Below are 13382 nucleotides of genomic sequence, written 5' to 3' on the forward strand. Positions count from 1 at the left end.
TAACGGCGCCACCGGGCATTTGGGTGGGCGTGTCGGCTGTCGGCACGGGCCCCCTCAAGCCCCGGGCCCCGTAGCAGCCGCTACTGCTGCTACCGCGGTAGTTACGCCACTGCCCCCGAGAAAACAAGAACTTGTATGCAGCCGCACTACCCAGTGATTTAACTTCCCCCTGCACATATAGCAGCCGGGGACTATAGGGGCTTTACAAGCAGAAGGGGACTTCAACTGTACAGGTCTTGTGGCCGTGGTGGATTGGGCCACCGTGCAGGCAAGCAGGGCAGCCTCTGCTGTGTCGGGAATATTTAGTAATAACTATCCATATATGTGGGATGGAAACGCAGAGTCTACTATTCCATCCTTAAAAAAAATTTATACTAACGTATACCAGCCCGACGGAGGCCTAAAGAACACTGTTTTGTCCTCTGTCGGGCAAATGGAGCTCTGTAAATGCATTTAACTTGTGCGTCATAAGCTTTTCCGATGTACACAGAACTAAAATGTAGTGTGAAAGGGGCATTACAGTGGCCGACATACTATATATGTAACTTGTGCAGCTGCATAGGGGTCCTACGGGCAAGAGAACCCACTGCTACCGTAAAAAAAATAAGTGATTCCCACTGTCTATTAGGTTGTATATCAGGGGCTACACTCCTTCCTATTCATGTTTCACAGCTACTGGTGGATTGGTACAGTGGGGAGGGGTTTTCTGGTGAGCCATGAATGAGGTGGTCTATGGCTAGCATCTGCTGTCATCAAATTAGCAGTTGCAAATCAAGGAGCCCATATACAGTTCTTGCACAAGGACCCGCTTTTGCTGCTGTCTGCTCCTGATATCACAAGAGTGTTTGTCTGGTAAGCTGCTATGACATGACAACTGTGTTTCTGCCGGGAAAGCTGCTATGACCTCACAAGTGAGTTTGTCAGGTAAGCTACTGTGACGTCACAAGTGGATTTTACTCAGGTAACCTGCTGGGACTTCACAATTGTGCTTCTGTCAAGTGACCTGCTGTGACATTACAAGTGGTTTTTCCGTCGGATATGCTTCTGTTACATCACAAGTATATATCCGTCTGATAAGCTTCTGTGACATCATAAGTAGTTTTAAGTCCGTAAAGCTGTTGTGATATCACAACTGTGTTTCGATCAGGTAATCTACTGTGACCTCACAAGTTTATTTTTGTCAGACAATCTGCTGTGATATTACAAGTGTTTCAGTCATGTTCGCTACTGTGACATCACAAGTATTTTGTCAGGCAAACTTAGGGGTGGACATTCCATATGTACTATCTATCAAGTTAGCAGAAGGAGCCCATGTATTGTTCTTGGACAGGGCCCCCCTGCTGTTGGTGTTCACCCCTGTGTCATTTGCTAGGTGTGAAATAAATAACTAGATTTACACTATTTGCTTTTACACATGTTATTTTTATAGGAATTACTAAATGATCTCTGACTACAGCCATTGGTGTCCTACATCTTCCAACGAGGAGACAGAAAATATTGCTTTGAAATAAAGGGGAAAGTTTCTAACCTCCGTTGTTTATAGGTGTGAAAACAGTGCTCCTGCACTGCAGTCCGCTTCGGAGATGTTCGTGTACAGATACTTTGAGCAGAAAGTCATGGCCAGGATCTCAGCCGCTTCCTTTTATACCCGGAAGATTAATGTCTACTTTATGCTTAATTATTTGTTTTTGTACAAGAGACTGACATTTCTGAAGTTACTTACGCCTCATGCACACGACCATTGTGCCACTCGGGCCGTTTTTGACGGCATCCAAGTGGCACCCGATTGTCTTCACAGACCTATTCACTTTAGCGGGTGAATGGGGTCTGTGAAAAATGATCCGAGTCTTCGATCCGAGGAAAGATAAGACATGTTCTTTCTGTTCTCGGATCACTGACTGGATTCGGCCGGCGCACATGGTCATGTGCATGACCAGCCCTTCTGGAAACTGACAGAAAAAAAAGACATTTGCGGATTGCCTACAAACAGTAGATCACAGCTCTGCCTTAAACGGGTTATCCGACTTTCTAAAAATAAACATACAAATAAGTTTTCATGAAATACATGCCTACATCTTCCTCCTGAATCGTGTTAAAAATATTTTTATACTAATTACGGTCATTCCCACTGCCTCGCGTCTCCTTTGTTTACGTTCATCACTACATGTCTAAGCTGCTGTTTCTCTGAATCTACCTCCTCCCTCCTCCGATTGATCTCCGCCCCGTGTCTCTATTCTTCTGATCCCATCCCCTGAAGGCCAACACAGTACTTGAATATTCAGCTATGCTACTGGTAACTCCTCCTGTGATGTCTCATTGAGGAGAAGTTGATTTTAGCAAAGCAGATGTAACGTGGCCTGTGTCATTGTTTTGGGGAGTTCGAAACGGGAAACGAAATATCACTTGAACTGTGACGTTTCGTTCTGGGGGTGGCTTACTGTGGAGGAAATGTCATCTGAATGGTGGCGTTTCGTATTCTAGATGCTGGTAAAGCATCACATGATGTGAACACGAAACGTCACTGATCCGGGCCAAATAAAGCAGGGACGCACAGTCACATTACTTTATTACAGAGGACCAAAAGGGCGCATTTTCACTACATCAAACACATGAGTAAGTGTTACATGTTTGGAAGATTGATTGATTTACATAAAAAAACGGATAACCGCTTTAATGGAGCTGAGCTAAAAAGTAGCCAAACAGCACTCACGGAAAATAGCAGGTAAGCATCGCCTACCTACTGACTTGCATACAATTTTCTTAAGCTCATGACTGGATATGCCTCTTAACCAAAGAAACTGTCTGTTAAATTATACTAATTAATTTTATATCAGGTAAAAAATGTATTTAATATTTTTCAACAGATGTGTGTGATGGAAGGAAACTACCCTTCTCTGTGCAACAGAAGCTGTGGTCTCAGTGGTCTGTACAGGAACAAGCCATTCTCAAGCAGGCATATACTGAGACCTACAAAAATTCTACAATCACAAGTAAGGAACTGCATCATGGGCCAATAAATTGGCTAAAAATACCTAAAATGGAATCAAATAAACCCTAGTTTTACAAAACTAATTTTTTTTAAAGTATTATATATTAAAATAAATAATATGTAAACTATGTCCCGAAAAATATAATTTGTCACAATATATAAATCTGTCATAAAATAAATAAATATTAACAGCATTCATATTCACTTAATTAATTTTAATAAATGCTTTTGCCAAAACATTACTATGTGAAGAGTAGGACAAGAAAGTCTTGAAACACCATGTATGCTATTAACTGCTTTATTTATTAATTACATTTTAAGGGCGAGGAATTAAGCCGTTTTACAAATTTGCACGCTAGTGTAAACATTGAAGTAAAAGTTATTGCTCCATTTATACTATGAATTGTGAACAAACTGGTATTTTGAGTCAGAAAATTTAGCTTTGCGTTCGGTACATTTAGTTGCTTGTCTTTAATTCTGTCTGGGTAGATGTCAACCTGGAGAATCATTTGCCTATGTCAGAGGCTAAAGGGATCAGTGGTTTCAATTGGGACCAGACCGCAAAATCAGGCAGGCCCACAGGCCCCCCTCACCACATCAGTGCTGCTGAATACTGCTACATTGCTGGGTCACTTATGTTAGGGGGAAACATTTCTCATAACCTAAAAGATAGATCAATATAGCAGTAACTAATGTCCAACATGCACGGGCAGAGCAGGCCGCATCTGGTAGTTGATCTTGCATCGGAGGGATAGGGCGTGGGTGTAGTTTAGACAGAGCTGGATGGTAATACATTGGCTGCAGGGGCGTAACTAGGAAAAACTGGGCCCCATAGCAAACTTTTGACTGGGGCCCCCCCTCTGCTGGGTATCACACAACCCCCCCCCTTGTAGATAGTGCCTCCCTATAGATTCCACCACACAGCGCCCCCCTATAGATAGCACCATACACAGCCCCCTGTAGATAACGCCATACAGCCCCCTCTGTAGATAACACCATACAGCTCCACAGGATAGGGGATACATGTGTGATCGCTGGCAGCAATAAGGAGAACGGGGGACCGAAAGTCCCCCGAAGTTCTCCATGACTAACCTCGGACTTCCGGCGTCTGCGCAGTTCAATAAAAATGAAAGGAGCGCTGGTCACGCATGCGCCCAAGCGCGACCGGCGCTCCATTCATTTCTACGGAGCTGCCGACACAGGCCCCGGAAGTCCGAGGTTTGTCATGGAGAACTTAGGGGGGACTTTCGGTCCCCCGTTCTCCTCATCGCTGGGCGTCCCAGCGATCGCACATGTATCCCCTATCCAGTGGATAGGGAATGCATGTCTTTTGTAGGAACAACCCCTTCAGTCGCGTCGCGCTGTAGCAGCCATAGCGGCTGCTAGCGGATCCTGCGGCCATGGGAGGGGGCCGTGCTGGCGGGTGCCACGGGCCCCCTCATGCTGCAGGCCCCGTAGAAGTCGCTACGGCTGCTATAGCGGTAGTTACGCCACTTCGTATAGGTTTGTGCGGCGTAAAACTACAGCTCCCAGCATGGCCGGAACAATGGTAAGGATATGCTGGGAGATGCGGTTTCACAAAAAAAAAAATCATACCACCATCATCTCGCTGCAGATCATACAGTGACTACAATACTGATTAGAGGCAGAATAAACCTTTACATTAAGTGACTCACCGGTGACGTCTCAGATTCTAGTTCTTTTCTTCTCCCTCCGGTTCAGACATCTATGATGGATTTCTCCCGGCCATGACCCATTTCTGCAGTTTTCCGTTTAGATGTCTTCAGCTTCTCACTTTTAAAAATTTCTGCACCTATAAACAAAGTTAAAATTCTCAACACATCTAAATATAACTGTCACACACACACACACACACACACACACACACACACACACACACACACCGTGCCCCCTGTAGATAGTGACCTACATAGAAGCCCCTGTAGATAGTGCCCACATATGGACTCCAGAGCTGCAAGGCAATAGTGCTAACCACTGAGCCACCGTGCTGCCCTACATATAGCTTCCCCTATAGTTAGTGTCCCACATATAGCCCACCCCTGTAGACTGTGCACTACATATAGCCACCCTGTTGCTAGTGCCCCACAGGTAACCCACCCCTGTGCATAGTGTCCCACACATAGCCCACCCCTATAGAAAGTACCCTAAAAAATAGCTCCCCTATAGATAGTGATCTACATATAGCCCACCCCTGTATAGTGTCTCACATATACTGCCCCACATATAGACCCCCCTGTATATAGTGGCCCACATATAGACCCCCCCCTGTATATAGTGGCCCACATATAGACCCCCCCTGTATATAGTGGCCCACATATAGACCCCCCTGTATATAGTGCCCCACATATAGACCCCCCCTGTATATAGTGCCCCACATATAGACCCCCCTGTATATAGTGGCCCACATATAGACCCCCCCTGTATATAGTGGCCCACATATAGACCCCCTCTGTATATAATGGCCCACATATAGAGCCCCCTGTATATAGTGGCCCACACCCCCACACCCCCACATATAGACCCCCTATATATAATAGCCCACATAAAGACGACCCCCCCCTGTAGATAGACCCCCCCATTATAGATAATGCCATTCACATTTTTATGAGGAAAAAAAATAAATAAACTTGACATACTAACATGATCCCGTTCCCACGCTGTTCACTGGCGATGCAGACATGCTCTCTTCTGAGCATGTCTGCAGGAGCTGAACGAGCGTCCTCCAATGACGCTGATTGGCGGGGCAGAATGGCTTGCCACGCCAATCAGCACCTTCCAAGCATGGAAGCGGCGCGTTGATGTCATCGCGCCGCTAGCCAATCAGTGTCATTGTAAGGCACTGGATGGTCAGGCACGGAACATGCCCGGCCATTCAGTGCTAATACATGTATTTGGCTGCCGCTAGCACTGGGGCCCCCTCCGGTGCTAGCGACACCTACAGGCATGAGAGGGCCTGTGTAAGGCTCGGCGGCGCGGGCCCCACAGTAGCGGCGCTACCGCTGTAGCAGCCATAACGGCTGCTAGCAGCGCCACCGGGCATTTGGGTGGGCGTGTCGGCTGCCGGCACGGGCCCCCTCAAGCCCCGGGCCCCGTAGCAGCCGCTACTGCTGCTACCGCGGTAGTTACGCCACTGATTGGCTGCTCAACAAGCCTACCACCATGCCCACTACAGCAATCCTCATTCTCCATTTTCCTGCCTTCTACAGTGCTCCTTCAGCCAGCCTGTAAGTAGCTGCCTGTTAGCTAGTAGCCAACCTCAGGGCTGATTGCTCGGCATGATAAACCATATCTAAAAAAAACAATAAATGTATAAATAAGTAAATATATAAATAAATATACACCGTTCAACCATAATATTAAGGCCCTGTCCATACAGAGGAATTTGCAGGCAGAAAAAAATCTGCCTCAAAATTCCTGGAATTTTGAGGCAGGCTGTTGCTTTCAATGGCATTACAGAGGCGGAACCACGGCAAGAAAGAACATGCTGCTTTTTTTTCTCGCGAGTGGCTAAAAGCTGTTGCGGAAAAAACGTCTCCCATTAAAAAAAAAAATCAATGGGAGGTGGTTCGGACGTTTTAGGTGCTGATTCGTACGCTGTTTCCAAGTTAAAATGAGCGCCAAAAAACTTTGTGTGAACTGGCCCTTAAACCGCTGTTAGGTGAACTAAACACTGATTACGTTGTTACAATGAAGCCTGTCAAGGGGTGGAATATATTAGGCATCGAGTGAACAATCCGTTGATTTGTGGAAAGCAGGAAAAATAGTCAAACGTAAGGATATGAGCAACTTTGTCAAGGGCCAAATTGTGATGGCTGGATGACTGGGTCAGGACATCTCCAAAATGGCAGGTCTTGTGGGATGTACCTATTAGGCAATGTTTAGTACCCACCAAAAGGGGTCTAAGAAAAGATAACTGGCGCAGGTTCATGGATGCACAAGGGAAATTGAAGGCTAGCCTGTCTTGTCCAATCCCACAGAAAAGCTACTATGGCACGAATTGCTGTAAAATGTAATTGCTGCATATGATAGAAACGTGTCATAATACAGAGTGCATTGCAGCTTGCTGCGTTTTGGACTGCGTAGCCGCAGACCAGATAGTGCCCATACTAACCCTTCTTCACCGCTGAAAGCGACTGTAATGGGCAGGTGAGCATCAGAACTGGACCATGGAGCAATGTAAGAAGGTGGCCTGGTGTGATGAATCACATTTTCTTTTGCATCATGTGTCCAGCCGGTTGCGTGTGTGTCACTTACCTGGGGAGGAGATGGCACCAAGATGCACTTAGGGAAGATGGCAAGCCGGCAGAGGCAGTGTGATGTTCCAGATACCATAGGACACTTTCAGAGGTCTTATCGATTCCATGCCGGGATGGAAAGTCGTGTGGGACCTACACAATATTCGGCAGATGGACTTAATGTACTAGATGAACGCTGTGTGTGTATATATACATACATCATGATGACAAGCACCTAAATGTTTTAAGTAAAAAAGAAAAATACGAATCTTAATGTATTTTATCCTGGAAAAGCCATGCACAAATTATTATTAATTTGACAGATGTGAACAAAGCCTATGATATATATTTTTATATTTGATGTTACCCTATTCTCTTTCCAGAGCACACAGTTGACCTGCTCTACAGATTTGCAAATTGCTCAAACCTGCATCTCATATTTGGACTAAACGCTTTAGTGAGAAATAGAGATGATCACTGGAACAGCTCAAATGCCAAGTTATTGATCGATTACTGTGACTCCAAGGAATATAATCTGTCCTGGGAATTAGGCAATGGTAAGATGTAGAAACCATTTTTATTACTAACAGTACAGAAGAACCCTGGGGCCATGTTAAAAATAAAAATGGCACAATTCTGCGGTAAAATGTTCTGAGTAAAGCAAAGCAGGATTCTGACTTTTTATCTCTGAATTCTAGCTTTTTATCTTTAGAAATGCTATTTTTACATGGCCCTTTAAATACTCGAGTTTTTTTTTTTTTTTTTTTTAATGGCTAGAAAAGCTGTCACACTACTATGATCGTATGCCCTTAGAATAACCTGTATTTCAACAGCAATTTATGCAAAATCATGCCAATATCTATGCGACTATGCAAAATCCTTGTAAAAACAGCACTTGTTTTTTGTTTTTTTCATTTCTGAATCCACGCGCACTAGTATTAGGCGTCATGCGTGAAACAAGCTCATTTTGTATAGGTACTCGGGCATTAATCCGTTCCTCTCACAGAGAATGTACCTTACATACAATAATAACCTTGAGCCACCAATTTTTGCCTGTTCTCCCCTGGTCTGATCTGCTTATGCACCTTCACTAAAAAAACATTCTGTACCTGGATGATTATCTCCATGTACAGAGGCTGCGTCTAAAGTTATGTGAGGTAGATACATTTAAAACTAAAATAGGGTCTTTGTTCTCAGCTTTTTAGCGAAGTCATATGTTACACAATGTAGACCTATTTGGCATAAGAGAATCCAAGGATTAATTTTTGGGGTAAATATTATTCATTGAATAAACTACCTTAACACAGAACGTGAAAAAATTAGAATTTTTTTTTTTTAGCTTTTCCTGTTTCTGACCATCTTTTCCCTGAAAATAAGATCTTCAAAATAAATAAAAAAAAGCTCTGTGTCCTGCAAAGAAAAAAAAGATTTGAAGGTGGACTAAGCAATCCAAAAGGAAAGGGTAGTATTCAGACTGCTTTTTACATGAAAATCAATCCAGTCATATATCCCTAACTTTAGCATCTCCCCATTTATACTATGTTGCCCTCTGATAGAATAACATAGAAGACAAAGATGAGTGAATCAATTCTACGTCAAATGTGATCCAAATTTCTCAAAAGTTTCAGGTTCGCTGAAATCTGAAGCTTTTGGGGACCACAACTCTCGAATTGCAGCAAAATGGAGACCACTTTGTTTGTTTGTTTATTTTCACTAACCGTATTATGGCCCCACTATCAGCGGCCATGTTTAGAATGGGAGCGCCGTACAGTCCACGGAGAAGGCTCTACTAACAAGGGGGCGACGCTTCACAGAAGAAGACATCGGTACTGATCTTCTAGTAAGTTTGTATTCGTTAGGGGTAAGTAATGCTGCTTCCAACACATTAGTGAAAATAAACATACAATGGCCAACCCTTTTTAAATGGCTTGAAATGAATTGGATTCAGTCCTAGAAGACATCAGAGAGTCAGACATGAGTTTTCAGGGCAATCGTGGTACTTATGATTTGCAGCTAATTTATTCGGACCGACTTAATTCAGACTGCTTATTTGATCGTACTGTACCTGAAACAGATTTCCGGAAATTCGCTAATTTCTGATAGGACATTTGACAAATTCACATGAAATTGCCTACACTGTATGGCAATATACATATATAATCTGCGTGGGACAGGAAGTCGTTTTGATTACAAAAGCAAACCCACAGAATGATGGAGATCTGCTCTTGGAACCTGATGAAGTATTACGGGGTATTCTCACCTATGGTACCTCACTGAGTCACCAAACGGAAGCACATGGAGTGCTTATGCGTTTGTAATACAGACGTGTAGGGACTTGGAGTTTGGTTGAGAATCTTATCTAATTATTTTATATCTGAATGTGTACTGAATCACATGCTGTTATAGCTATGATGACTATTAAGGGCCCAATTCAATAATTAAAGTTAAAATTGTATTGTTTGTTTTTTCTTTTATCAGAACCGAACAGCTTTAAAAAGAAATCCGGTCTGTACGTTGATGGCTTCCAGCTTGGCAAAGATTTTATTACTTTACATGACCTTCTTAGCAAGTACAAGAGGTACAGGATCTCAGGTCTCTTTGGCCCTGACATAGGTCAGCCTAAGAAATCATCCCAAAAGATGCTGAAAAGGTAAAACTAAAATTATTAGGGTTTTAGAATGTATCTGTATAGTGGTGTGAAACCCTTTACTTACTGGTGTTTAACTGGCAGTTATGTGTAAGAGGAGTCTTTTTTACCAGTGTGACAGCAGAGGTGATTAAGTTTAGGGTTTAGGCTAGGGCAGTGACTTTAGAGGCTCCGTCACCACATTATAAATGCCCTATCTCCTACATAATGTGATCGGCGCTGTATTGTAGATAACAGTGGTTTTTATTTTTAAAAACAATCCAATTTTGAGCATGTTATGCACAATATTAGATTTATTCTAATTTAGTTTCTTAATGGACAACTGGGCGTGTTTTTACTTTTTTACCAACTGGGCATTGTAAAGAGAAGTGTATGATGCTGACCAATCGGCATCGTACACTTCTCTCCATTCATTTTTAGCAGTACTCGCAACACAGCGTGATCTCGCGAGATCACGCTGTGCTGTCACATACTCCCACATTAACTTTACCGAAGTGTCTTGAGAGTGAATAAACATCGCTTTCAGCCAAGATGAGATGTCTATTCACACTCCCGACACTTCAGTAAAGTTTCTGTGAGACTTACACAGCACAGCATGATCTCATGAGATCACGCTGTGCTGTCATTCACAGAAACGTTACCGAAGTGTCGGGAGTGTGAATAGACCTTGCATCCTTGCTGAAAGCGATGTCTATTCACTCTGAAGACACTTCGGTAAAGTTAATGCGTGAGTATGTGACAGCATAGTGTGATCTCGCGAGATCCCGCTGTGTTGCGAGTACTGCTAAAAAATTAATGGAGAGAAGTGTATGACGCTGATTGGTCCGCGTCATACACTTCTCTGTAGAACGCCCAGTTGGTAAAAAAGTAAAAACACAGCCAGTTGTCTATTAAGAAACGAATTGGCATAAATCTAAAATTGCTCATAACTTGCTCAAAATTGATCGTTTTTCAAAATAAAAAACACTGTTCTCTACATTACAGCGCCGATCACATTATGTAAGAGGGCATTTATAATCTGGTGACAAAGCCTCTTTAAAAGTGTGACAAAAAGATCATACGTTTGCCTTGTGACATTGAAAGTAATGCTAGTGAATGTGGTCTCGTTACTACATGTGACGTGATGCGACCGCAATTCTTCTGAAAAATCCAAATCTGCTGAATTTTTGGTCACATATCGCAAATCACAAGCGAATTTGACATCAGACTTCAGTGTAGGTCATGTTAGACAACAAATTTTTTCATGGGGTGCCTTTTTCAGGTCACAAATCCTAAATTGCATGTGACTCGCAACCAAATCGCACTCTGTCAATTTATTGCAACCTGCAAATAGCAGGCATTTTGCAAGCAAAGTCACGGTGTAGCCCTAGCCTTATGTGTGCTACAGCTGTGTGTCTCAACTCTAGTTCTCAAGTAACCGGTCATGTTTTCAGGATTTTCTTACTATTCCACAGGTAAAATTAATTCTTGCCAGTGCATCAGGAATTGCCACAGATGTTCTCTACAGCTGTGTTTAGGCTGTGTTCACATCACCATTCCTTTCCGCTGAGGGGTTCCGTTGGAGGTTTCCGTCGGGTTAACCCCTCAACGAAAAGGCAAACGGAAACCTTAGCTTCCGTTTTCATCACCATTAGTTGAAACCTAGCTAATGGTTTCTGTTTGTCACCGTTGTGACAGGGTTCCGTTGCTTTACTCGTAATAGTGCAGGGGTGTTTTTATGATTTTGGTCATCTGCAGCAGTTAATAAGTCAACAATACTAGCAGTTAGAAGGTAGCAAACGGGCAGCTCATCTCCTGCCCTTGTGATGCTAGTACTACACTGAGTGAATAGCTGCAATAATCATAAATGTCTGAAATGGTGTGTCAATAGGTATATGCTACAGTGTCGGAATAGCTTCAACCAGGGGTGTAACTAGGAAACACTGGGCCCCATAGCAAACTTTTGACTTGGCCCCCCTCCCCTGGGTGCCAAACAAAGCCCGCCCTTGTAGATAGTGCCCCCCCTGTAGATAGTGCCACACAGCCCCCCCCCTGTAGATAGTGCCACACAGCCCCCCCTGTAGATAGTGCCATACAGCCCCCCCCTGTAGAGCGTGCTATACTTTCAAGTATCACAAAGAGGGACAACGCGCAGCGTGGCAATTATTTTTCTTTTAAGCAACGCCCGGTCCAGCCCACACCGTATCATGCTCACATAGTGCCTCCACACTGTATAATACCAAATAGCTTCCCCCCACACAGTATAATGCCCTCTAGTTGCCACCATACAGTATAATGCCCACACAGATGCCCCATACAGTATAATGCCCCCACAGATGCCCCCATGCAGTACAATGCCAAAATAAATTCCCCCATACAGCATATAGCCCCATAGCTGCCCCATGCAGCATAATGCCCCCATAGCTGTCCCATACAGTATAATGCCCCCAAAGCTGCCTAGTGCCAGTGGCGTAACTACCGCTGTAGCGGCTGCTACGGGGCCCGCGGCATGAGGGGGCACGTGTCGACCGCCGGCACGGGCCTCCACCATGGCCGGAGGCTCCGCTAGCTGCCGCTATGGCTGCTACAGCGCGACACCACTGAACACTACGGCAGTGCAGGGCGGTATCTCCCCGCTCTGCCATTAAAGGGGTTGTTCCTACAAAAGACATGTATCCCCTATCCACAGGATAGGGGATACATGTGTGATCGCTGGCAGCGATAGGGAGAACGGGGGACCGAAAGTCCGCTGAAGTTCTCCATGAGAAACCTCGGACTTCCGGGGTCTGTGTCGGCAGCTCCGTAGTAATGAATGGAGCGCCAGTCGCGCTTGTGCGCATGCGTGACCAGCGCTCCTTTAATTTTTATTGAGCTGCGCAGACTCCGGAAGTCAGAGGTTAGTCATGGAGAACTTGGGGGACTTTCGGTCCCCCGTTATCCCTATCGCTGCCAGCGATCAAACATGTATCCCCTATCCTGTGGATAGGGGATACATGTCTTTTGTAGGACACACTATAGGTCGGATTTTTTGGGGGGTTGGGGCTGCATGGCGTTACCTACAGGGGGGGCTGTATAGCGTTACCTACAGGGGGGGCTGTATAGCGTTACCTACAGGGGGGCTGTATGGCGCTATATACAGGGGGGGCTGTATGGCGTTATCTACAAGGGGGGGTTGTGTGACACCCAGGGGAGGGGGGGCCCCATTCAAAAGTTTGCTATGGGGCCCAGACTTTCCTAGTTACGCCCCTGACCAGTGCCCTTGTAGATAGTGTCCCTATATCCCTATATAGTGCCACAGTGTCCATGTAGATAGTGCCACACCCCCCTTGAAGATTGCGCCAACCCCCCTGTAGGTAGCACCATTGGGACTCCATTTAGGAGTAGAATCCCCAGCCAAAGCATAGGCTGGGGATTTCGCTCCTAGAGGGAATAACTGATGTCAATGTCAATATATGGACAGTGACGTCAGTGGCTACTCCTTGAGCGGAATTCTCATTGGCGAATCTGGCCA

The 13382-nt window shown here is 44.7% G+C and overlaps 1 protein-coding gene across 1 annotated transcript in view; it reads left to right on the forward strand.

Annotated features, from left to right (window-relative positions):
• The window catches only part of HPSE (heparanase), a 77439-nt gene that overhangs the window by 20451 nt on the left and 43606 nt on the right, over positions 1-13382 (forward strand). Inside the window, exons 3-5 of the mRNA XM_075849818.1 lie at positions 2865-2990; positions 7629-7802; positions 9724-9895. Coding sequence (XP_075705933.1) covers positions 2865-2990; positions 7629-7802; positions 9724-9895 — 472 coding nt within the window. The remainder of the gene's footprint in view (positions 1-2864; positions 2991-7628; positions 7803-9723; positions 9896-13382) is intronic.

The sequence above is a fragment of the Rhinoderma darwinii genome, chromosome 1 (assembly GCF_050947455.1).
Source record: "Rhinoderma darwinii isolate aRhiDar2 chromosome 1, aRhiDar2.hap1, whole genome shotgun sequence".
In the NCBI taxonomy this organism is placed as follows: Eukaryota; Metazoa; Chordata; class Amphibia; order Anura; family Rhinodermatidae; genus Rhinoderma; species Rhinoderma darwinii.